This window comes from Dermacentor albipictus, chromosome 7 (assembly GCF_038994185.2).
Source record: "Dermacentor albipictus isolate Rhodes 1998 colony chromosome 7, USDA_Dalb.pri_finalv2, whole genome shotgun sequence".
NCBI classification, from domain to species: domain Eukaryota; kingdom Metazoa; phylum Arthropoda; class Arachnida; order Ixodida; family Ixodidae; genus Dermacentor; species Dermacentor albipictus.
The window spans coordinates 108,859,275-108,886,175 of record NC_091827.1 but is presented as its reverse complement, the minus strand read 5'-3'; the positions used below and the strand labels follow the sequence as shown (position 1 = coordinate 108,886,175).

Sequence of the window (26,901 nt, the reverse complement as noted above, 5' to 3'; positions counted from 1 at the left end):
GGGAATGCGAAGGGAATAGTGTTCAGTTGAACGCCACTGAGCGGTACTTGAGTTATGAACTCCTGGCGGGCGAGCGAACGCATTTCGATTTAACGTCACCGAGGCACAGTTAGAACGCAGGCGAAATATTGCGTGGACACGGTACGGGCGGATAGCGCAGGCTTCTGAGAGCGAGGGTGATTTGACGTCGCGGCGATGTCGCCTCCCCTCGCGCAACACCTGGGGTGCAGCTGTAGCAGCAGGTGTGTCCTTTCGCCAGCTCTGCTCCGTCGACGCGCGCTCGTGCCGGGGCGTCAGAGCCAGTGGGAATTCAGGGGCCCTATGCCCACTACAGATACCGGACGCCGGCTTTTTCGTTCAATGAGCCAATTGTCGCTTTCGCATCATTATGTGACTCGCTCTTTGGTTTTTGCTAAGTGTACACTCTAGGGACTAATATGCCAGTAGTAAGGTCATCATGGAAAAAATACAAATTGCCAATTTAATTACAGATTAACAGTTTTTTGTAGACAGGTAATTGTTGTCGACGTGACAAGGATATGAGGCGATACATTTCCTATTTCGTGTTAAAGTAACGTGCGCTGAAAGAAAGCGAAAACCATCGCCTTTGAAATGCATACTACTAGGAGGTATTCGTCCTTGTTAGAACATTGTATGAGCTAAAGTTTAATAGTGTTGCCAGCACTCTTTTGTAGAATCTTGTTATTTGTCTAAACAACACATAGGTATTTACGTTTCAGTGTAGGAATTTATTTTTTTGTAATGTTCACTTAGGAAAGCTGATCACAGATTCATAACTTCCTAGATGTAACTGGTGGTGAGGATCCCAATGAACCACGCATCATTATCATGCTGTCCAAGTGATTTACCGCCCTCCACGTCGATCTCTCTACACACAAGGATGCCAACATCATCTTATATTAACAGTAAAAACACCTCCTGATTACTCAATGTTTGATTCGATTCGCTTTGCTTTTTACTCTAGACAATTCATGCTCGATATATTCTCCAAAACTTACTATTTCGCAGCCCCCTCCCTGCTAATTAGTTGCCCGACTGTTTGAATTATCGATTTATCGATCTCTCGCACTACTCAACCTGACACAGGGACTCAGTTACGCTGAAGTACATGTGCATGCCAAATTCTTTGCGCGCCGCTGCTATGGCTTTCTGCTCACCGGAACTGAGGTTCCTAGGCGCTGCCGGGAGTAGAGACATCTTTCCTGGAAATGGCGGTGGTGGTGCAGCACAGCTTGGAAGTCGACGGCGTCGATGGCTTCTTGCGGCTGCCTGCGATTTGTTAGAGAGAAAAAAAAAGGAACTGTGCGGCGAAAAAGAAATACGCAGATCCGACGCAAAGTTTAGAATCTACGTGAGTTGAAGTTTTCGTGGTGTGGTTATAATGAAATCACCCCCCCCCCCAAAAAAAAAAAAAGATTGTCCGTTATATTCCTGCCTCATTAGGTTCAAAGGGAACTGGCCCACGTGCGTGGGCTCTACGCAGTGTGAAAACTCCAACATTCGCTCGCATTTTCTTAATTTCTCGTTATTTATTTTAACAACCATCAACAGGCGGTGATCATCTTACGGAAGCAGTCGACCCAATATATGTAATGGCCGCTTCTTGACTATTCTTCGGTTGCGGGTACGGGCCATACCGTGGTAGTCGTCGTCCATAACCAACACGTGAGCTATAGCTTCTTGGCTGATTTACGTATGCGCCCCAGTATATGGCCCCATATTATGTATGCGCCCCAGTATGCGTATCTTAGAATGGAAATCGTCAGCTAGGCGGGCGTTGGCACGATACGCCCTGCGCGCGCCTCGGAAGATCCTCTGCTGCGAGCATGGGCCTCAATTACGGAAATCATCGTCATTATCAACACGTGGCAATCATCCGAGATAGTTGGCGGTGGTACGATTAGAAGCATACGCACGCGCGACGACGATTCCGGGCCTACTTCGTATTTGGTTGTCGAGAATGGCCGATCGGTCGCACGCTGGTTTGGACGCGAGGCCAATAAAGAGTTACTTTCGCGAATCTGTAGGCAGAATGGTTTCAGGTGTATAAACTGCAAGAAACGGCACCGCACTGGCTTTCTGGCTAGGTTAGAAGAGCTGGTGTACATGCCAAAGCTTTGATTGTTTCTCTCCTCACTCCTGGCCGGTCTGGTATATTTGTATAATGTATCTGTGTGAATTGAGTAAAGGCAATAAAAAAAATGAAGTTAAAGGTGCAAACGAAAAAAAAGTGGCTTACGCCAGACTGGACGTCCTTATTGGACGCTTGCGCGTGCTTGCCCGATTTTTGAATGTGTTGGCAACCTTAAATTTTTGTACTGCATTGTTTTCTGAAAATTCTGTTCCAATCGGATAAAGGGGAAAAATACATTCTGGCGTTATGGTTAGAGCATCGGGCAACTCCGCTGAGGGGCCGAGGTTCGAATCCCGCCGCCGGACATGTTTCTTTCATTATGAGGGAGGAACTTACTTGACGAGAACCCGACCAATCACCAGGAACAACACAGGAACGGGCGCTTAAAAGGTGCGCTCTAAAAAAAAATATCATGGCGTCATTGACATTCGTCAACTTTAGTAAAGCGTTCCGACCTCTTGCGCGTCTGATACGTGTCCTTACAAATGTTTAGATGCGCGTTGTTACAACACAGACCGATCTTGGGGGCTGTGCAATCAAACGCGTCCTTGGGCAGATCCTGATGATTCTATCGCATTACAGTGGCTCAGGCGTATCATGTGGCCCTGTAGTTTATTTACTCGTTTTACCGGAAATTGGCGTCGCTTTCTCGCCGTATAGACGTTCCTGGGGATCTCTCACACAGCTGAGGTGCGGTGGAGGTATCAACGAAGAGCACCTGTGACGTTAGCCTGGAAGAGTCCCGAGAGAAAGCGGTTGCTTACAGTGGTGCCAGCTTACACGCTAATGGTGCTCTCGCAGATACGGTGCTTCCCTACAGGACAATTGGCAGCGTCTCGATCTGTGGGTGCAATTGATCGTGTAGCTTCAAGGGGTGCAGTCGCGTTAAACCTCAAGCGCTACTTTTCTTACTACGCAGACGTGCGCTGGCGCGCGTGTTCGCGCCGTATATTTGAAATTTAGCGCGCTTTCTTTGTAGGAATAAGATAAGCATGCGATGCATCACAAGTTCTTTTTTTAGGATTCTCTGCACCTCCCACAAAGGCAATGTCGTGTAATGATACTCATTACTGTTAGTTAACTAATTTCAAGTCAGAGACGAATAACTGCCGGTCTTTCAAACTCGTTCTTCTCAACATGCATTTGGTCTTATTGACGTAGAATGAGCCGCCATCATTTTTGAAACCTTCGTGCATGATCGCTGGGACACCCTGTACGTGCGGAAGGTAGAAACGCCTGCCTCTAGATGAACGACGGCCATAGGTCATCGCGAACGCGCAATGCCTCCTACAAGATACGATGCACTTTTTACCGCTAGGCTACGTCATCTGGCGCTGCTGTCGGTATCGACAGGTTTAGAGCCCGGTATTTAGCGCGTACACAGACAAGCTAATACCTATCTACTACTTACTCTTCAAGTTCACAGATCGAATAGGTTTCCTCGTCGAGTGGGCCGCAGTAGCTTGGTAGAGCAACGCGCGAGGTAAGCAGCAACTGTTGGCTGTGATGGAGCTTCACGAACTGCCGCTTCTTACATACATTGAGCGAAGAAACAATTGAGAATAAGTCGTTCCTACATGACGGTCATAAAGAATGCATTCGCTGGCGCCGAACTCGTCAGTGCTGATCTAACGGGGCGCCTTTCAGGCTGCACTGCCGGCTGGCTACAGCATACTTCGTGCCTCAAACAAAGGCCGTCTCGACCAACTACCGTAATATGCCGGATTGAAGTCGATTACTGGACAGCATTTTCTCGGGGACTGGAAATAAACTCATATTAAACACATACTAAAGAGGAAGATCTACCGGAATAACGGTGCTAGCATATGCATTCTATCGGCGCTAACATATGGAGCAGGAACTTGGATGTTAACTAAGATACATTAGAAGTGATGGGCAAGGAGTATTGAAATGAAATTGTCAGGCGTAACGTTAAGTAGACAGCGGTTTGGATCGGATAGCAAACGGGGATAGCCAATACCCTGGTTGACATATGGAGAAAGAAATGGAGTCGGGTATGTCTTGTAATGCGCAGGGTGTACAGCCGGTGGCCTATTAAGGTTACATAATCGGTGCCATGTGAAAGCGCAGTCGACGACTGGGCGGCGTGACGAATTTAGAAAATTGGCCACCGTAAGGTAGGGATTTTCCCAGAGATCTCGCGCCTTGTCGTTATGCTTGCAAATTTCCAAATTTTTTCAACTACCTATGTAGTTCAATCCCGTCTGCTACGGCGTTTCCTTTCTCTCGGTACCCATTCTGTCACTCTATATGACCACCAGTTATCGTTTCTACAGATAACATATAATCTCTTCAACCACAGTTCTTCCTCTTAATGTAAAGTAGAATATTCAAACAGCAGTCTTCCCATCTCTTAAAAGGATACTAACTAGAAAAGCCGTACTGGAGCCGCATTAGTGAATTACCGTTCTACATTGCCAAATAAGTCACCGTTACCGCGAGAAGAGCCTTGCTAAGCCAGAAAATACGTAAAAACGAGTGACTGGTGGCGACGCCACCGTGAAGTTCCCGCACCAGCTCTACGTGAGGTCTAGAATTTTGACTGCGCTTGCTCGGACTCGGGTCTGTATCGGTAAATACCGACTACACATTGTATTCAAGAAGAGAAAGCGACAAAGATTGAACTCAGCGAATAACAAGAACTTTCGCTGAGCCACAGCGGCCCAAATACGAAAAAGTAATGTGAAAAATGTGATGTCACGTGTGTAGCACTGACGTATCGACACTGGGATTTCAGCGCGAAAATAAAAAAAATCAATGGAATGTTGACTTTCATCGTCTCTTCTAATAATAAACCAATTACCGCAAAAATAAATAGAACATATAGTTATGAAAGAATAATTTATCAGTAAAAGCTGGATCGGCGTGTCTCTTTATCGGCCTTTCAACATTAGGCCTATCATTTCCCGTTCCGTCGCTCTTATTACAGTCTTTGAATACTTCTGTAGCTTCTTTGTTAACTTCCAAGTTTCTGCCCCATACGTTAGTACCGGTAGATAAAATGCAATGATTGCACACCTTTTCTCTTCAAGCATAGAGGTATGATACCGGTCATAATTTGGTAATACCTGCCGCGTGCGCTTTAACCCACTTTTATTCTTCTGTTAAATTTCATTCTCATGACCAGGGTCCCTAGCGAGTAACTGGCCTGGATAAACGCACTCTTCCACAGATTATGCAGGCTTACTGCCAATCACGGTTTCTCGTTCCCAGGCTCCTGAATATTATCTTAATCTTCGGCATAATAATTTTCAGGCCTACTCTTACATTGGTCCTCAATCATATGTTTCAGTTCCTGTCTATTTGTGCCGAACAGGAAATTGACAACTGGAAGACTCAGGTTGCTAAGATATTCCACGTTGACTCTCGCAACCTGATCTCCCCAGTATATCGACTTGAATACTTCTGAGCACGCAGTGAATAGCATTGGACAGTCTGTGCCTCTTCGCCTGACCCCTTTCCCGATCGGAGTTTAGGGGCTTTTCCAGGGAATAAGGTAGCTGTAGAACAATGACAGAGAGTTGCTCAGGTATTCACGTATGCTTCCTATACTCCTTGACTATACATACAATGCCTCAATGACTGCGGGTATCTCTGCGGGTTCGAATGCTTTATGGAAATTCATGAAAGCCATGCGAAGAATTTGCTTGTACTCCGCAGATTTTTCAACTATCTGGTTGATGACAGTGGTGTGATCCATTGTAGAATAACCAATTCCTGAATACCCATGCCTGCTCTTCGGTTTGACTATAGTCAAGTGTTGCCCTGATTCTGTTTGACACTACCAAGGCGAATGTCTTGTACAATACTCAGAGCAACCTAATGGTCCCATCATTCTTCACCGGTTAATCACGTCCATTCTTATTGAATGATATGTTGGCAAGTTTTCCAACTCTCCGTTAGACTTGAGGCTTTGAAGCAGTGCGTGCAAGAAAATGTTTCAAGCTTTAGGGATATAATACCTCCTTCCTTGTTTAAAAATAATATCGTCTGTTCATCTTCTCCAGTCACTTTTTCACCAGACGTGCGCAGCCCTTGGTAGCTTTTTTGTAACTTCTCTTTCCATGTATCACTCTGGAGCGCACGGATCTCGCAGTGGAACATCGCGAGACATTGAACGGCTTCTTTAATACTTCTTTAAATATTACAGGTACACCAATCTCTGGCAATCGGGTCTGTGCCACAGGATATTTCGGTTTAGCGAGCACGGCATTTTGACAAAAAAGGCTGTAGATATAACATCGGCTCGAAGTTGCCTCCAAAGTACACAGACCTCTTAACAGTAGGGCGCAGGATGTTCGCGGACTTCCTTGATTTTCTTAAATATCTAAGGTATGTGAGCTACACTATTCTTTAGTTCTTAAGTTCTATGAACCCATCCTTGTGCAATCCTCCAGATTGTTTCTTGGCCAGTGTCACACAAGAAGTTTAAAATCCTTAATTGTATGTTCGCATGCATACTATTCGTATGACCGCTCTTCTCTGTACAGTGATCATACGCCGTCTTCCTCGTGACATCACTTTGTCGATGACTCACATTATCCATCTGCCTGACTTGGTATTTACATTTTCGGCTTAGTTTGTTAACCGCGTAGTGCTTAAGCGTACAAACTGCAGGAAACCGATGTTGTGATATGTGCGGCGCATAACATCAAACATTGAATGATGTTACAAGTAGCTTACACATGAAATTTAGTTGAATATGATTTTACAGATTTCAGCATTATGCGTTGGATCTGCAAACTTTTTTTTCCCCAAATATCATCCACTGATCTCTTTTCCGCCAGCAGCAGCAATCATGTCATTCTACATAGCTTCGTTATACTGATAAGCGTTGTATCATTTTTTATTTTTTGATGATCTTTTATCTTTTGGGCCTTTTCTCCCCATTACAATGCCCGTTTATGTAAAAATCTATGGTTTCTTGTTGGCATATTCCCTGTTGTCTACTTCAGCCCCTGCAATAACGCCTTGTGTTAGGGGCTGATTAACACAAGTTACTCGCTAGTTACTCGCTAGGTTACTCGCCAGTTACTCGCTAGGGACCCTGGTCATGAGAATGAAATTTAACAGAAGAATAAGACTGGGTTGAAGCGCACGCGGCAGGCATTACCTAATTATGACCGGCAGCATACCGCTATTCTTGAAGACGCGCTATTCTGCGCGTTCATTGCATTTTATCTACCGGTACTGACGTATGGGGCAGAAACTTGGAGGTTAACAAAGAAGCTACAGAAGCATTTATAGACTGTAGTAAGAGCGACGGAACGGGAATTAAAAGACTCATAAAGAGACGCGCCAAGTCAGCTTTCACTGATACAGTAATCTTTCATACCTATGTGTTCTATATTTGCGGTAATTGGTTCATTATTAGAAGAGACGATGATAGTCAACATTCCAAAGATTTTTTAAATTTTCGCGCTGAAATTTTCCCAGTGTCGGTACGTCAGTGCTGCACACGTGACATTACAGTTTTCAAAGTACTTATTCGCATTTGGGCCACTATGGCTCAACGAAAGTGCTTGTTACTGGCTAATTTGAATCGTTGTCTCTTTGTCTCCTTGAATATGATATGTAGTCGGTATTTACCGATAAAGACTCGAGTCCGAGCGAGTGCAGTCAAAATTAATGACGTCACGTGGAGCTGGTGCGGCACATTCACGGTGGCGTCGCCACCATGCAGTCCCTCATTTTTACTTATTTTCTGGCTTAGCAAGGCTCTTCTCGCGGTAACGGTGACTTTTTTGGCAATGTAGAACGGTAATTCACTAATGCGGCTCCAGTACGGCTTTTATAGTTGGTGTCCTTTTAATAGACAGGAAGACAGCTGTTTGGATATTCTAGCTTACATTAACAGGTAGAAAGGTAGCTTAGAAGAATATGTTTTGCGTAAAAACGATAACTGGTGGCCATTTAAAGTTACAGAATGGGTGCTGAGAGAAGGGAAACCCCGTTGCAGAGGGAAGTGAACTATGTAGGTGTTGTGAAGAAAATTGGGAATTTTCAAGCATAACGACAAAGATAACGTGCACGAGATCCCTGGGAGAATCCCTACTTACGGTTGCGAATTTTTTTAATTCGTTGCGCCACCCAGTCGTCGACTGCGCTTACCTTCACTTGGCACCGGTTATGTAACCTTAATAGACCACCGGCTATCCACCCTACGCATTACAACACATACCTGTCTGCAATTATTTCTCCAAATTTCAACCACAATATTGCCTATCCCCGTTTGCTATCCGATCCAATTCGCTGTGTTCCTGTTTTCTTAACGCTACGCCTCACAATTAGGTTTCAATACTCTTTGCCCGTTACTACTAATGGGTCTTAGTTAACGTCCAAGTTTCTGCTCCATATGTTATTGCCGATAGAATGCATATGCCAGCACCGGTGTTCCGGTACATCTTCCTCTTTAGTTTATGTGTTTAATATAAACTTACTTCCAGTCCCCGAGAAAATGCTGTCGAGTCATCGACTTCAATCCGGCGTATTACGGTAGTTGGTAGAGAGGGCCTTTGTTTCGGGCACGAAGCACGCGGGAACTAGCCGGCAAGGCAGCCAGAAAGGCGCCCCGTTAGATCGGAACTGACGAGTTCGGCGCCAGCGAATGCATTCATTATGACCGTCATGTAGGAACGACTTATTCTCAATTGTATCTTCGCTCAATGTGTGTAAGAAGCGGCAATTCGTGAAGCCTCATCACAGCCGACAGTTGCTGCTCACCTTGCGCGTCGCTCCACCGAGCTACTGCGATCCATTAGACGAGGGAGCCTATTCGCTCCGTGAACTTGAAGAGTAAGTAGCAGATAGGTTTTAGCTTGTCTTTTAGCTTCGTCGTTCAACCGACCACATTCCTTCTTTGTCATTCCATCGTCGTCACTGCGTTATCAACATGCTGTCGTCGTTAAGCCACCTTCGTCATTCGACCGACCACATTCCTTCTTTGTCATTCCATCGTCGTCACTGTGTTGTCAACATCCTGTCGTCGTCTTACCACCTTCGTCGTTCAATCGACCACATTCCTCCTTTGTCATTCCATCGTCGTTACTGCGTTGTCAACATCCTGTCGTCATCGTACCACCTTCGTCATTCAACCGACCATATTCCTTCTTTGTCATTCCATCGTCGTCACTGCGTTGTCAGCATCCTGTGGTCGTCGTACCACCTTCGTCTTTCAACCGACCACATCCCTTCTTTGTCATTCCATCGTCGTCACTGCGTTGTGAACATCCTGTCGTCGTCGTACCACCTCCGTCGTTCAACCGACCACATTCCTTCTTTGTCATCCCATCCTCGTCACTGCGTTATCAACATCCTGTCGTCGTCGTACCACCTTCGTCGTTCAACCAACCACATTCCTTCTTTGTCATTCCATCGTCGTCACTCCCTTGTCAACATCCTGTCGTGGTCGTGCCACCTTCCTCGTTCAACCGACCACATTCCTTCTTTGTCATTCCATCGTCGTCACTGCGTTGTTAACATCCTGTCGTCGTCGTACCACCTTCGTCGTTCAACCGACCATATTCCTTCTTTGTCATTCCATCGTCGTCACTGCGTTGTCAGCATCCTGTGGTCGTCGTACCACCTTCGTCTTTCAACCGACCACATCCCTTCTTTGTCATTCCATCGTCGTCACTGCGTTGTGAACATCCTGTCGTCGTCGTACCACCTCCGTCGTTCAACCGACCACATTCCTTCTTTGTCATCCCATCCTCGTCACTGCGTTATCAACATCCTGTCGTCGTCGTACCACCTTCGTCGTTCAGCTAACCACATTCCTTCTTTGTCATTCCATCGTCGTCCCTGCGTTGTCAACATCCTGTCGTCGTCGTGCCACATTCCTCGTTCGACCGACCACATTCCTTCTTTGTCATTCTATCGTCGTCACTGCGTTGTCAACATCCTGTCGCCGTCGTACCACCTTCGTCGTTCAACCGACCAGATTCCTTCTTTGTCATTCCATCGTCGTCACTGCGTTGTGAACATCCTGTCGTCGTCGTACCACCTCCGTCGTTCAACCGACCATATTCCTTCTTTGTCATTCCATCGTCGTCACTGCGTTGTCAACATCTTGTCGTCGTCGTACCACCTTCGTCGTTCAACCGACCATATTCCATCTTCGTCACTGCGTTATTAACATCCTGTCGTCGCCGTACCACCTTCGTCGTTCAACCGACCATATTCCTTCTTTGTCATTCCATAGGCATCACTGCGTTGTCAACATCCTGTCGCCGTCGTACCACCTTCGTCGTTCAACCGACCAGATTCCTTCTTTGTCATTCCATCGTCGTCACTGCGTTGTGAACATCCTGTCGTCGTCGTACCACCTTCGTCGTTCAACCGACCATATTCCTTCTTCGTCATTCCATCGTCGTCACTGCGTTGTCAACATCCTGTCGTCGTCGTACCACCTTCGTTGTTCAACCAACCATATTCCTTCTTTGTCATTCCATCTTCGTCACTGCGTTATTAACATCCTGTCGTCGCCGTACCACCTTCGTCCTTCAACGGACCATATTCCTTTGTCATTCCATCGTCATCACTGCGTTGTCAGCATCCTGTCGTCGTCGTGCCAACTTCCTCGTTCAACTGACCACATTCCTTCGTTGTCATTCCATCGTCGTCACTGCGTTGTCAGCATCCTGTCGTCGTCGTACCACCTTCGTCGTTCAACCGACCACATTCCTTCTTTGTCATTCCATCGTCGTCACTGCGTTGTCAACATCCTGTCATCGTCGTACCACTATGGTCGTTCAACCGACCATATTCCTTCTTTGTTATTCCATCTTCGTCACTGCGTTGTAAACATCCTGTCGTCGTCGTACCACCTTCGTCATTCGACCGACCACATTCCTTTTTTCTCATTCCATCGCCGTCACTGTGTTGTCAACATCCTGTCGTCGTCGTGCCACCTCCCTCGTTCGACCGACCACATTCCTTCTTTGTCATTCCATGGTCGTCACTGCGTTATCAACATCCTGTCGTCGTCGTACCACCTTCGTTGTTCAACCGACCACATTCCTTCTTTGTCATTCCATCGTCGTCACTGTGCTGTCAACATCCTGTCGTCGTCGTACCACCTTCGTCGTTCGACTGACCACATTCCTTCTTTGTCATTCCATCGTCGTCTCTGCATTGTCAACATCCTGTCGTCGTCGTACCACATTCGTCGTTGGGCCGACCACATTCTTTCTTTGTCATTCAATCGTCATCACAGCGTTGTCAACATCCTGTCGTCGTCGTGCCCACTTCCTCGTTCAACCGACCACATTCCTTCTTTGTCATTCCATCGTCGTCATTGCGTTGTCAACATCCAGTCGTAGTCGTACCACGTTCGTTGTACAACCGACCACATTCCTTCTTTGTCATTCCATCGTCGTCAACATCCTGTCGTCGCCGTACCACCTTCGTCGTTCAACCGACCATATTCCTTCTTTGTCATTTCATCGTCGTCACTGCGCTGTCAACATCCTGTCTCATCGTACCACCTTCGTCGTTCGACCGACCACATTCCTTCTTTGTCATTCCATCGTCGTCACTGCGTTGTCAATATCCTGTCGTCGTCGTACCACCTTCGTCGTTCAACCGACCGCATTCCTTCTTTGTCATTCCATCGTCGTCACTGCGTTGTCAACATCCTGTCGTGGTCGTGCCACCTTCCTCGTTCAACCGACCACATTCCTTCTTTGTCATTCCATCGTCGTCACTGCGTTGTCAACATCCTGTCGTCGTCGTACCATCTTCGTTGTTCAACCGACCATATTTCTTCTTTGTCATTCCATCGTCGTCACTGCGTTGTCAAGATCTTGTCGTCGTCATACCACCTTCGTCGTTCAACCGACCATATTCCTTCTTTGTCCTTCCATCGTCGTCACTGCATTGTCAACATCCTGTCGTCGTCGTACCACCTTCGTCGTTGATCTAACCACATTCCTTCTTTGTCATTCCATCGTCGTCCCTGCGTTGTCAACATCCTGTCGTCGTCGTGCCACATTCCTCGTTCGACCGACCACATTCCTTCTTTGTCATTCTATCGTCGTCACTGCGTTGTCAACATCCTGTCGCCGTCGTACCACCTTCGTCGTTCAACCGACCAGATTCCTTCTTTGTCATTCCATCGTCGTCACTGCGTTGTGAACATCCTGTCGTCGTCGTACCACCTTCGTCGTTCAACCGACCATATTCCTTCTTTGTCACTCCATCGTCGTCACTGCGTTGTCAACATCCTGTCGTCGTCGTACCACCTTCGTCGTTCAACCAACCATATTCCTTCTTTGTCATGCCATCTTCGTCACTGCGTTATTAACATCCTGTCGTCGCCGTACCACCTTCGTCCTTCAACCGACCATATTCCTTCTTTGTCATTCCATCGTCATCACTGCGTTGTCAGCATCCTGTCGTCGTCGTGCCAACTTCCTCGTTCAACTGACCACATACCTTCTTTGTCATTCCATCGTCGTCACTGCGTTGTCAGCATCCTGTCGTCGTCGTACCACCTTCGTCGTTCAACCGACCACATTCCTTCTTTGTCATTCCATCGTCGTCACTGTGTTGTCAACATCCTGTCATCGTCGTACCACCTTGGTCGTTCAACCGACCATATTCCTTCTTTGTTATTCCATCGTCGTCACTGCGTTGTAAACATCCTGTCGTCGTCGTACCACCTTCGTCATTCGACCGACCACATTCCTTTTTTGTCATTCCGTCGCCGTCACTGTGTTGTCAACATCCTGTCGTCGTCGTGCCACCTTCCTCGTTCGACCGACCACATTCCTTCTTTGTCATTCCATGGTCGTCACTGCGTTGTCAACATCCTGTCGTCGTCATACCACCTTCGATGTTCAACCGACCACATTCCTTCTTTGTCATTCCATCGTCGTCACTGTGCTGTCAACATCCTGTCGTCGTCGTACCACCTTCGTCGTTCGACTGACCACATTCCTTCTTTGTCATTCCATCGTCGTCTCTGCGTTGTCAACATCCTGTCGTCGTCGTACCACATTCGTCGTTCGACCGACCACATTCCTTCTTTGTCATTCCATCGTCATCACAGCGTTGTCAACATCCTGTCGTCGTCGTGCCCACTTCCTCGTTCAACCGACCACATTCCTTCTTTGTCATTCCATCGTCGTCACTGCGTTGTCAACATCCAGTCGTCGTCGTACCACGTTCGTTGTTCAACCGACCACATTCCTTCTTTGTCATTCCATCGTCGTCAACATCCTGTCGTCGTCGTACCACCTTCGTCGTTCAACCGACCACATTCCTTTTTTGTCATTCCATCGTCGTCACTGCGTTGTCAACATCCTGTCGTCGTCGTACCACCTTCGTCGTTCAACCGACCATATTCCTTCTTTGTCATTTCATCGTCGTCACTGCGTTGTCAACATCCTGTCGTCGTCGTACCACCTTCGTCGTTCGACCGACCACATTCCTTCTTTGTCATTCCATCGTCGTCACTGCGTTGTCAACATCCTGTCGTCGTCGTACCACCTTCGTCCTTCAACGGACCATATTCCTTTGTCATTCCATCGTCATCACTGCGTTGTCAGCATCCTGTCGTCGTCGTGCCAACTTCCTCGTTCAACTGACCACATTCCTTCGTTGTCATTCCATCGTCGTCACTGCGTTGTCAGCATCCTGTCGTCGTCGTACCACCTTCGTCGTTCAACCGACCACATTCCTTCTTTGTCATTCCATCGTCGTCACTGCGTTGTCAACATCCTGTCATCGTCGTACCACTATGGTCGTTCAACCGACCATATTCCTTCTTTGTTATTCCATCTTCGTCACTGCGTTGTAAACATCCTGTCGTCGTCGTACCACCTTCGTCATTCGACCGACCACATTCCTTTTTTCTCATTCCATGGCCGTCACTGTGTTGTCAACATCCTGTCGTCGTCGTGCCACCTCCCTCGTTCGACCGACCACATTCCTTCTTTGTCATTCCATGGTCGTCACTGCGTTATCAACATCCTGTCGTCGTCGTACCACCTTCGTTGTTCAACCGACCACATTCCTTCTTTGTCATTCCATCGTCGTCACTGTGCTGTCAACATCCTGTCGTCGTCGTACCACCTTCGTCGTTCGACTGACCACATTCCTTCTTTGTCATTCCATCGTCGTCTCTGCATTGTCAACATCCTGTCGTCGTCGTACCACATTCGTCGTTGGGCCGACCACATTCTTTCTTTGTCATTCCATCGTCATCACAGCGTTGTCAACATCCTGTCGTCGTCGTGCCCACTTCCTCGTTCAACCGACCACATTCCTTCTTTGTCATTCCATCGTCGTCATTGCGTTGTCAACATCCAGTCGTAGTCGTACCACGTTCGTTGTACAACCGACCACATTCCTTCTTTGTCATTCCATCGTCGTCAACATCCTGTCGTCGCCGTACCACCTTCGTCGTTCAACCGACCATATTCCTTCTTTGTCATTTCATCGTCGTCACTGCGCTGTCAACATCCTGTCTCATCGTACCACCTTCGTCGTTCGACCGACCACATTCCTTCTTTGTCATTCCATCGTCGTCACTGCGTTGTCAATATCCTGTCGTCGTCGTACCACCTTCGTCGTTCAACCGACCACATTCCTTCTTTGTCATTCCATCGTCGTCACTGCGTTGTCAACATCCTGTCGTGGTCGTGCCACCTTCCTCGTTCAACCGACCACATTCCTTCTTTGTCATTCCATCGTCGTCACTGCGTTGTCAACATCCTGTCGTCGTCGTACCATCTTCGTTGTTCAACCGACCATATTTCTTCTTTGTCATTCCATCGTCGTCACTGCGTTGTCAAGATCTTGTCGTCGTCATACCACCTTCGTCGTTCAACCGACCATATTCCTTCTTTGTCCTTCCATCGTCGTCACTGCATTGTCAACATCCTGTCGTCGTCGTACCACCTTCGTCGTTCATCTAACCACATTCCTTCTTTGTCATTCCATCGTCGTCCCTGCGTTGTCAACATCCTGTCGTCGTCGTGCCACATTCCTCGTTCGACCGACCACATTCCTTCTTTGTCATTCTATCGTCGTCACTGCGTTGTCAACATCCTGTCGCCGTCGTACCACCTTCGTCGTTCAACCGACCAGATTCCTTCTTTGTCATTCCATCGTCGTCACTGCGTTGTGAACATCCTGTCGTCGTCGTACCACCTTCGTCGTTCAACCGACCATATTCCTTCTTTGTCATTCCATCGTCGTCACTGCGTTGTCAACATCCTGTCGTCGTCGTACCACCTTCGTCGTTCAACCAACCATATTCCTTCTTTGTCATGCCATCTTCGTCACTGCGTTATTAACATCCTGTCGTCGCCGTACCACCTTCGTCCTTCAACCGACCATATTCCTTCTTTGTCATTCCATCGTCATCACTGCGTTGTCAGCATCCTGTCGTCGTCATGCCAACTTCCTCGTTCAGCTGACCACATACCTTCTTTGTCATTCCATCGTCGTCACTGCGTTGTCAGCATCCTGTCGTCGTCGTACCACCTTCGTCGTTCAACCGACCACATTCCTTCTTTGTCATTCCATCGTCGTCACTGCGTTGTCAACATCCAGTCGTCGTCGTACCACGTTCGTTGTTCAACCGACCACATTCCTTCTTTGTCATTCCATCGTCGTCAACATCCTGTCGTCGTCGTACCACCTTCGTCGTTCAACCGACCACATTCCTTTTTTGTCATTCCATCGTCGTCACTGCGTTGTCAACATCCTGTCGTCGTCGTACCACCTTCGTCGTTCAACCGACCATATTCCTTCTTTGTCATTTCATCGTCGTCACTGCGTTGTCAACATCCTGTCGTCGTCGTACCACCTTCGTCGTTCGACCGACCACATTCCTTCTTTGTCATTCCATCGTCGTCACTGCGTTGTCAACATCCTGTCGTCGTCGTACCACCTTCGTCCTTCAACGGACCATATTCCTTTGTCATTCCATCGTCATCACTGCGTTGTCAGCATCCTGTCGTCGTCGTGCCAACTTCCTCGTTCAACTGACCACATTCCTTCGTTGTCATTCCATCGTCGTCACTGCGTTGTCAGCATCCTGTCGTCGTCGTACCACCTTCGTCGTTCAACCGACCACATTCCTTCTTTGTCATTCCATCGTCGTCACTGCGTTGTCAACATCCTGTCATCGTCGTACCACTATGGTCGTTCAACCGACCATATTCCTTCTTTGTTATTCCATCTTCGTCACTGCGTTGTAAACATCCTGTCGTCGTCGTACCACCTTCGTCATTCGACCGACCACATTCCTTTTTTCTCATTCCATCGCCGTCACTGTGTTGTCAACATCCTGTCGTCGTCGTGCCACCTCCCTCGTTCGACCGACCACATTCCTTCTTTGTCATTCCATGGTCGTCACTGCGTTATCAACATCCTGTCGTCGTCGTACCACCTTCGTTGTTCAACCGACCACATTCCTTCTTTGTCATTCCATCGTCGTCACTGTGCTGTCAACATCCTGTCGTCGTCGTACCACCTTCGTCGTTCGACTGACCACATTCCTTCTTTGTCATTCCATCGTCGTCTCTGCATTGTCAACATCCTGTCGTCGTCGTACCACATTCGTCGTTGGGCCGACCACATTCTTTCTTTGTCATTCCATCGTCATCACAGCGTTGTCAACATCCTGTCGTCGTCGTGCCCACTTCCTCGTTCAACCGACCACATTCCTTCTTTGTCATTCCATCGTCGTCATTGCGTTGTCAACATCCAGTCGTAGTCGTACCACGTTCGTTGTACAACCGACCACATTCCTTCTTTGTCATTCCATCGTCGTCAACATCCTGTCGTCGCCGTACCACCTTCGTCGTTCAACCGACCATATTCCTTCTTTGTCATTTCATCGTCGTCACTGCGCTGTCAACATCCTGTCTCATCGTACCACCTTCGTCGTTCGACCGACCACATTCCTTCTTTGTCATTCCATCGTCGTCACTGCGTTGTCAATATCCTGTCGTCGTCGTACCACCTTCGTCGTTCAACCGACCACATTCCTTCTTTGTCATTCCATCGTCGTCACTGCGTTGTCAACATCCTGTCGTGGTCGTGCCACCTTCCTCGTTCAACCGACCACATTCCTTCTTTGTCATTCCATCGTCGTCACTGCGTTGTCAACATCCTGTCGTCGTCGTACCATCTTCGTTGTTCAACCGACCATATTTCTTCTTTGTCATTCCATCGTCGTCACTGCGTTGTCAAGATCTTGTCGTCGTCATACCACCTTCGTCGTTCAACCGACCATATTCCTTCTTTGTCCTTCCATCGTCGTCACTGCATTGTCAACATCCTGTCGTCGTCGTACCACCTTCGTCGTTCATCTAACCACATTCCTTCTTTGTCATTCCATCGTCGTCCCTGCGTTGTCAACATCCTGTCGTCGTCGTGCCACATTCCTCGTTCGACCGACCACATTCCTTCTTTGTCATTCTATCGTCGTCACTGCGTTGTCAACATCCTGTCGCCGTCGTACCACCTTCGTCGTTCAACCGACCAGATTCCTTCTTTGTCATTCCATCGTCGTCACTGCGTTGTGAACATCCTGTCGTCGTCGTACCACCTTCGTCGTTCAACCGACCATATTCCTTCTTTGTCATTCCATCGTCGTCACTGCGTTGTCAACATCCTGTCGTCGTCGTACCACCTTCGTCGTTCAACCAACCATATTCCTTCTTTGTCATGCCATCTTCGTCACTGCGTTATTAACATCCTGTCGTCGCCGTACCACCTTCGTCCTTCAACCGACCATATTCCTTCTTTGTCATTCCATCGTCATCACTGCGTTGTCAGCATCCTGTCGTCGTCGTGCCAACTTCCTCGTTCAACTGACCACATACCTTCTTTGTCATTCCATCGTCGTCACTGCGTTGTCAGCATCCTGTCGTCGTCGTACCACCTTCGTCGTTCAACCGACCACATTCCTTCTTTGTCATTCCATCGTCGTCACTGTGTTGTCAACATCCTGTCATCGTCGTACCACCTTGGTCGTTCAACCGACCATATTCCTTCTTTGTTATTCCATCGTCGTCACTGCGTTGTAAACATCCTCTCGTCGTCGTACCACCTTCGTCATTCGACCGACCACATTCCTTTTTTGTCATTCCGTCGCCGTCACTGTGTTGTCAACATCCTGTCGTCGTCGTGCCACCTTCCTCGTTCGACCGACCACATTCCTTCTTTGTCATTCCATGGTCGTCACTGCGTTGTCAACATCCTGTCGTCGTCATACCACCTTCGATGTTCAACCGACCACATTCCTTCTTTGTCATTCCATCGTCGTCACTGTGCTGTCAACATCCTGTCGTCGTCGTACCACCTTCGTCGTTCGACTGACCACATTCCTTCTTTGTCATTCCATCGTCGTCTCTGCGTTGTCAACATCCTGTCGTCGTCGTACCACATTCGTCGTTCGACCGACCACATTCCTTCTTTGTCATTCCCTCGTCATCACAGCGTTGTCAACATCCTGTCGTCGTCGTGCCCACTTCCTCGTTCAACCGACCACATTCCTTCTTTGTCATTCCATCGTCGTCACTGCGTTGTCAACATCCAGTCGTCGTCGTACCACGTTCGTTGTTCAACCGACCACATTCCTTCTTTGTCATTCCATCGTCGTCAACATCCTGTCGTCGTCGTACCACCTTCGTCGTTCAACCGACCACATTCCTTTTTTGTCATTCCATCGTCGTCACTGCGTTGTCAACATCCTGTCGTCGTCGTACCACCTTCGTCGTTCAACCGACCATATTCCTTCTTTGTCATTTCATCGTCGTCACTGCGTTGTCAACATCCTGTCGTCGTCGTACCACCTTCGTCGTTCGACCGACCACATTCCTTCTTTGTCATTCCATCGTCGTCACTGCGTTGTCAACATCCTGTCGTCGTCGTACCACCTTCGTCGTTCGACCGACCATATTCCTTCTATGTCATTCCATCGTCGTCACTGCGCTGTCAACATCCTGTCGTCGTCGTACTACCTTCGTCATTCGACCGACCACATTCCTTTTTTTCATTCCATCGTCGTCCCTGCGTTGTCAACATCATGTCGTCGTCGTGCCACATTCCTCGTTCGACCGACCACATTTCTTCTTTGTCATTCCATCGTCGTCACTACGTTGTCAACATCCTGCCGCCGTCGTACCACCTTCGTCGTTCAACCGACCAGATTCCTTCTTTGTCATTCCATCGTCGTCACTGCGTTGTGAACCTCCTGTCGTCGTCGTACCACCTTCGTCCTTGAACCGACCATATTCCTTCTTTGTCATTCCATCTTCGTCACTGCGTTATTAACATTCTGTCGTCGCCGTACCACCTTCGTCGTTCAACCGACCATATTCCTTCTTTGTCATTCCATCGTCATCACTGCGTTGTCACATCCTGTCGTCGTCGTGCCAACTTCCTCGTTCAACTGACCACATTCCTTCTTTGTCATTCCATCGTTGTCACTGCGTTGTCAGCATCCTGTCGTCGTCGTACCACCTTCGTCGTTCAACCAACCATATTCCTTCTTTGACATTCCATCGTCGTCACTGCGTTGTCAACATCCTGTCGTCGTCGTGCCCACTTCCTCGTTCAACCGACCACATTCCTTCTTTGTCATTCCATCGTCGTCACTGCGTTGTCAACATCCTGTCGTCGTCGTACCACCTTAGTCGTTCCACCGACCACATTCCTTCTTTGTCATTCCATCGTCGTCACTGCGTTGTCAACATCCTGTTGTCGTCGTACAACCTTCGTCGTTCAACCGACCACATTCCTTCTTTGTCATTCCATCGTCGTGACTGCGTTGTCAACATCCTGTCGTCGTCGTACCACCTTCGTCGTTCAACCGGCCATATTCCTTCTTTGTCATTCCATCGTCGTCACTGCGTTTTCAACATCCTGTCGTCGTCGTACCACCTTCGTCGTTCAACCGACCACATTCCTTCTTTGTCATTCCATCGTCGTCACTGCATTGTCAACATCCTGTCGTCGTCGTACCACCTTCGTCGTTCAACCGACCCTATTCCTTCTTTGTCATTCCATCGTCGTCACTGCGTTGTCAACATCCTGTCGTCGTCGTACCACCTTCGTCGTTCAACCGACCATATACCTTCTTTGTCATTCCATCGTCGTCACTGCGTTGTCAACATCCTGTCGTCGTCGTACGACTTTCGTCGTTCGACCGACCATATTCCTTCTTTATCATTGCATCGTCGTCACTGCGTTGTCAAATTCCTGTCGTCGTCGTACCACCTTCGTCGTTCAACCGACCATATTCCTTCTTTGTCGTTCCATCGTCTTCCCTGCGTTGTCAACATCCTGTCGTCGTCGTACCGCCTTCGTCGTTCGACCGACCACATTCCTTCTTTGTCATTCCATCGTCGTCACTGCGTTGTTAACATCCTGTCGTCGTCATACCACCTTCGTCATTCAAGCGACCACATTCCTTCTTTGTCATTCCATCGTCGTCACTGCGTTGTCAACATCCTGTCATCGTCGTACCACCTTCGTCGTTCAACCGACCATATTCCTTCTTTGTTATTCCATCGTCGTCACTGCGTTGTAAACATCCTGTCGTCGTCGTACCACCTTCGTCATTCGACCGACCACATTCCTTTTTTGTCATTCCATCGTCATCACTGCGTTGTCAACATCCTGTCGTTGTCGTGCCACCTTCCTCGTTCCACTGACCACATTCCTTCTTTGTCATTCCATTGTCGTCTCTGCGTTTTCAACATCCTGTCGTCGTCGAACCACATTCGTCGTTCGACCGACCACATTCCTTCTTTGTCATTCCATCGTCATCACAGCGTTGTCAACATCCTGTCGTCGTCGTGCCACCTTCGTTGTTCAACCGACCACATTCCTTCTTTCTCATTTCATCGTCGTCAACATCCTGTCGTCGTCGTACCACCTTCGTCGTTCAACCGACCACATTCCTTCTTTGTCATTCCATCGTCGTCACTGTGTTGTCAACATCCTCTCGTCGTCGTACCACCTTCGTCGTTCGACTGACCACATTCCTTCTTTGTCATTCCATTGTCGTCTCTGCGTTGTCAACATCCTGTCGTCGTCGAACCACATTCGTCGTTCGACCGACCACATTCCTTCTTTGTCATTCCATTGTCGTCTCTGCGTTGTCAACATCCTGTCGTCGTCGAACCACATTCGTCGTTCGACCGACCACATTCCTTCTTTGTCATTCCATCGTCATCACAGCGTTGTCAACATCCTGTCGTCGTCGTGCCACCTTCCTCGTTCGACCGACCACATTCCTTCTTTGTCATTCTATCGTCGTCACTGCGTTGTCAACATCCAGTCGTCGTCGTACCACCTTCGTTGTTCAACCGACCACATTCGTTCTTCGTGATTTCATCGTCGTCAACATCCAGTCGTCGTCGTACCACCTTCGTCGTTCAACCGACCACATTCCTTCTTTGTCATTCCATCGTCGTCAACATCCTGTCGTCGTCGTACCACCTTCGTCGTTCGACCGACCATATTCCTTCTTTGTCATTCCATCGTCGTCAACATCCTGTCGTCGTCGTACCACCTTCGTTGTTCAAGCGACCACATTCCTTTTTTGTCATCCCATCGTCGTCACTGCGTTGTCAACATCCTGTCGTCGTCGTACCACCTTCGTCGTTCGACCGACCATATTCCTTCTTTGTCATTCCATCGTCGTCAACATCCTGTCGTCGTCGTACCACCTTCGTCGTTCAACCGACCACATTCCTTCTTTGTCATTCCATCGTCGTCAACATCCTGTCGTCGTCGTACCACCTTCGTTGTTCAACCGACCACATTCCTTCTTTGTCATTCCATCGTCGTCAACATCCTGTCGTCGTCGTACCACCTTCGTCGTTCAACCGACCACATTCCGTTTTTGTCATTCTATCGTCGTCACTGCGTTGTCAACATCCTGTCGTCGTCGTACCACCTTCGTTGTTCGACCGACCATATTCCTTCTTTGTCATTCCATCGTCGTCAACATCCTGTCGTCGTCGTACCACCTTCGTCGTTCAACCGACCACATTCCTTTTTTGTCATTCCATCGTCGTCACTGCGTTGTCAACATCCTGTCGTCGTCGTACCACCTTCGTCGTTCGACCGACCATATTCCTTCTTTGTCATTCCATCGTCGTCAACATCCTGTCGTCGTCGTACCACCTTCGTCGTTCAACCGACCACATTCCTTTTTTGTCATTCCATCGTCGTCACTGCGTTGTCAACATCCTGTCGTCGTCGTACCACCTTCGTCGTTCAACCGACCACATTCCTTCTTTGTCATTCCATCGTCGTCAACATCCTGTCGTCGTCGTACCACCTTCGTTGTGCAACCGACCACATTCCTTCTTTGTCATTCCATCGTCGTCAACATCCTGTCGTCGTCGTACCACCTTCGTCGTTCAACCGACCACATTCCTTTTTTGTCATTCCATTGTCGTCACTGCGTTGTCAACATCCTGTCGTCGTCGTACCACCTTCGTCGTTCAACCGACCACATTCCTTTTTTGTCATTCCATTGTCGTCACTGCGTTGTCAACATCCTGTCGTCGTCGTACCACCTTCGTCGTTCGACCGACCATATTCCTTCTTTGTCATTCCATCGTCGTCACTTCGCTGTCAACATCCTGTCGTCGTCGCAGCACCTTCGTCGTTCGACCAACCACATTCCTTCTTTGTCATTCCATCGTCGTCACTGCGCTGTCAACATCCTGTCGTCATCGTACCACCTTCGTCGTTCAACCGACCATATTCCTTCTTTGTCATTCCATCGTCGTCACTGCGTTGTGAGCATCCTGTCGTCGTCGTGCCACCTTCCTCGTTCGACCGACCTCATTCCTGCTTTGTCATTCCATCGCCGTCGCTGCGTCGTCAACACGCAGTCGTCGTTATGCCTCCATGGTCACACGACCGACCCTGGTGAACTTGCGTCATATGAAAGTGGGCCGATCCCGGAGACATGCTGCGTGTGTCGCAGATAACCGAAGCAGTGGCAAATCGAAGAATGATCACCACAGATCCTAAATCAGGCATTGTTCGCGTGCTGATCGCATTACCGTCGATAGTCTTTTTTTAGGTGGGTGCTGCCTGACTCGGGTACCAACATTTTACACCACCGTATAGAAATATTAGTGCTTAGCGCGGTTTAAGTGTTCTTCGCAACTTTTTCTTGCCTATAGCTGTTCTCGTTGTTGGATTGCATTATGTCGGCACTACTTATCTCTTTGTTGTGGCTGTTATATTCACTAAACCAGTACTGTTACTGTTGTCCACAAATGTTCTAATCCACGATATGAATTACATTTGATTTCAGTTTAGCCTTAACCTATCCATTGCTTCCTTAATTGACATTCAGTGTGTTCACTTCTAATAATTCTACAACTTAAAGCTTTGCTGCCAACCGTCTATTATTTATTATGCACATATTCTAGCCCGAGGTTCCCATCGCAGTTTATTTGGGAGCTAGTTCTGTGTTATGGCACTCCATACAATTAAAAGGACAACGTAATACTTGGAAAAGTAATATAAACTTGAGACTAATTGGGTGCGTCTTGTGAATCGCAGTTGGGAGGCCTAGTGTTGTACTTCATGATGGGCAGCATGGAGTCGAAAGCGCAGAGTTGCCTGGAGGGTACTGCGTACTCCTTCTTATTCAACGGCATCTTCATGCTCGTGTCCAGCTTCCTGACCGCCACCTTTGCCTACCACCTGCCCAGCATTTTCTACGTGAGTATCCGTGCTCGTCGACGACTCCAGTCTCAGCGCCGAATATACAAACGCTGTCCAGCTCGAAGATCTACCAGCCGTTCGGGCGAAACTAGCCAAATTACTTCGAAAATTGTCTGCAGTGGTTGGCGTAGGAAAATTCTAATCCTTGAGGAGGATTTCCGGAACAGGCGGGTGTGCGCGAGAAATCGAAATACTTAACTGATCAATTCAAATAATTTCACAAATTGGGTTAGGGAAGGTAGCGCAATCAGGTTTCGACATTGCACCGAACTTGTTTCGTTCCTTACGCGCACAAACGGGGGGAGGGAGGAAAGAAAGCGCAGATTCGCAGTTTCCACGCAAGCGCATTAGAAAATTTTCGTGCTTCGATCCTATCAACAGACCGGTCACCTGTGTTTGAAAAACAAGATCCAAATGCAGCCTACGAATTGTTCTTTCATAAAATTATTTACGTGCTACGACCTACCGTTTCCGTTGAAATTGTGCAATCAGAGGAGCAAGAAAATACGAAAACCCTGGATAAATGCTGCTTTGCTAAAATCATAACAAGAAAAAACAAAATGTATCACCTGTTTATAAAGTGCAGGAGTGCGCAATTCTTGACTGATTTCAAAAAATACAGAAATAAGGTCAACAGTGAATTAAAGCAAGCGAAAAGTAGAGTACTATGAACGGTTATTTACTAAAATAAAAAATGACCCTAGGAAAGTTTGGGATGAAGTTAGAGACTTAACATGTACCAAAAGACAGAACGCGGAGATAAACATAAAGACAGCCACTGGCGTGTTGACAGGCAGAGAAGCAGCAGCTGCTCTGAATGAATATTTCGTCTCCAGCACCCAGCATCCCGACAGGGAGGAACCCACGGCAACATCTATAGTGAATAAATTCAGTCTTACTCACTCAGTGATACTTACACCTGTTACACCTGATGAAGTTGTGCAGCTGCTGTTCAAAGTAATAAAAAAACAACGTCTCTGCCGGGTATGGCAATGTGAGACCAGTACCGATTAAATATACTGCCGACCAATTGCACCTGTCATTGTTCACATCATAAACAGAATGTTTGAAAGCGGTATATTTCCTGATTTTCTCAAAATAGCACGCGCATGCCCTATTTACAAAGGTGGTGATAAACATTTAGTGACAAATTTCCGGCCGATATCTGTCTCACCTGTTCTATCAAAGGTGTTCGAGAGTGCCCTGAATGTTAGACTACAAAAATTTTTCAGTAAATATAGTGTAATTAGTGACATGCAGTATGGATTCCAAAAAAATAAATCTTGTGAAGCAGCTCTTCTCAATATCTAACATAAAATAATAAATACTGAAAATAGAATGTTCACACTAGGTTTATTTGTAGACATTAGGAAAGCCTTTCATTCAGTATGCCACAGTTTATTAATTATCAATTTGGAGCAGTGCGGTGGACGAGGTATTGTATTGGAACTTTTACGACATTACTTAACCAATCGCTATCAATATGTCTGTGTAAATATTGATGTTTCATCTTACGCGGGAATCGTAACGGGTGTTCCACAAGAATTAATACTTGGACCTCTTCTGTTGATAATATTTATTAATGATCTGTGTGACATCCCCGAGTCTCTTGAAATAGTTATGTATGCAGATGATACTAACATATTATATGAATCTGCTACTTTAACAGAGCTCGAATTAAATGTTAACATTTACCTGAAACAACTCTCTTGCTGGTTACAACATAGGCTACAAATGAATTCCTCCAAAACAAAATATATGATATTTGCTTCTACTAATAAACCACGTAAATGCAATGCGGCTATTCTTTTTGAATAGCCGCATTGCATTTATATCTGTTTATATAGCATCTTATATCTGTATCTCAAATACTTGTTGTCCGGGTACCTTGTGTCGCGTCGTGATATAATTCCAAGGTGTCTTTGCCCAGCACCGGAGCCAACATACTGCAGGGGTAATTGAGTTTGCTCCGAAGATTTAACCGGGGTGCTGCGATTGCAACAAGCTATACGGTGTTATACCATTTGGCATTGTGGCTGGCAACGAGACGACCACTTCGTATTTGTGCTGATGCGTCTTTGAGGAAGAAGAACGTTTAATGAAAAAAGAAACAAAGGCGAAGAAGCGCCCGCAACTGAGTTTCGTGATTCATGGTTGGCATCGGGATATGGAGCAGTTCAAACAAGAAAGCTATCTATCGCTGGCTTTAACTATCATCTTCGATGATCTGTGCCATAATTTTTTTTTCCTATATTACTCTCACGCAGGTCGTTGTTCTAATGACCGGAGGGTTGCACGCCTTTCATTACGCCTACTCGACGTACAAGATCTACTACCAGTGAAGCTGGGACCGACGAAAGCATCGATGCCTACCCGTCCCGTTCCAGCGGATGTATATCATCGCCTCCGGCGGTCCCTTTGTTTAGCAGCGGCTGCTAATAAACTACGTTTTGCCACGCGTACTGATAGCGTCAGTTATTAAACAGTGTAAAGTGGCTCGTCCTACTAGGACCAGTTCTTTGGTGTGTCATTGTGCATATGTAACGTTCCAGAAAGCATATCATTAAAGATTGTTCTTCTTTTCTGCCTCTCTCCAGAAATATGGCGTAACGGGCCACAAATTAAACGCGGGCATGTATGGCGAATGATTTAGTTGAGGTTAACCATCACGGTGCAGTTGGGAAGCCGTTATTGTACGAAATCGAGCATCGTTGTCACTGCGTCACACACTCTTTAATGAATTCCTGGCTTAACCAGCCTGGGCTGGATAACGTTCTTGGCGGCGTCTTGCGCGCTACAAGACACGTCACGCATATTTCGGTTACGAATGCCCCTCAGCCACCACGGTGGGCCTCGTGGATTCAGCGTTAACCCTCGTGTTCGGGAGGAGGAGGAGGAGGAGGAGGAGGAGGTGGAGTAGGAGGAACTCTATTATTGCAGAAGCTGTTGCGCGGTTTATTCCTGGGTGGTTCCCTCTGACAGGGCTCCACTGGCGATCG

At 47.5% G+C, this 26,901-nt stretch overlaps 2 protein-coding genes across 7 annotated transcripts in view; one reads left to right on the top strand and one right to left on the bottom strand.

The window, feature by feature from the left end:
- The window catches only part of LOC135903462 (cytochrome P450 2D15-like), a 185,885-nt gene extending 182,181 nt beyond the window's left edge, over positions 1-3,704 (bottom strand). The window contains exons 1-3 of one of the 5 annotated variants that reach the window (XM_070522578.1): positions 3,567-3,667; positions 2,776-2,886; positions 1,179-1,290 (exon numbers count right to left, since the gene is read on the bottom strand). In XM_070522578.1, the coding sequence (XP_070378679.1) occupies positions 1,179-1,218 (40 nt within the window). In that variant the 5' untranslated portion in view covers positions 1,219-1,290; positions 2,776-2,886; positions 3,567-3,667. Of the gene's footprint in view, positions 1-1,119; positions 1,291-2,775; positions 2,887-3,566 lie in introns of those variants that run through there. The other 4 variants (XM_070522577.1, XM_070522576.1, XM_065433784.2 and 1 more) reach the window with 4 other exon arrangements.
- Positions 1-26,484, top strand: part of LOC139048115 (uncharacterized) — a 97,432-nt gene extending 70,948 nt beyond the window's left edge. Inside the window, exons 1-3 of one of the 2 annotated variants that reach the window (XR_011507524.1) lie at positions 8,836-8,971; positions 23,738-23,899; positions 26,170-26,484. The gene's annotated coding sequence lies outside the window, so the exon portion shown is untranslated. Of the gene's footprint in view, positions 1-8,835; positions 8,972-23,737; positions 23,900-26,169 lie in introns of those variants that run through there. The other variant, XR_011507523.1, reaches the window with a different exon arrangement.
- Positions 26,485-26,901: the final 417 nt, after the last annotated feature.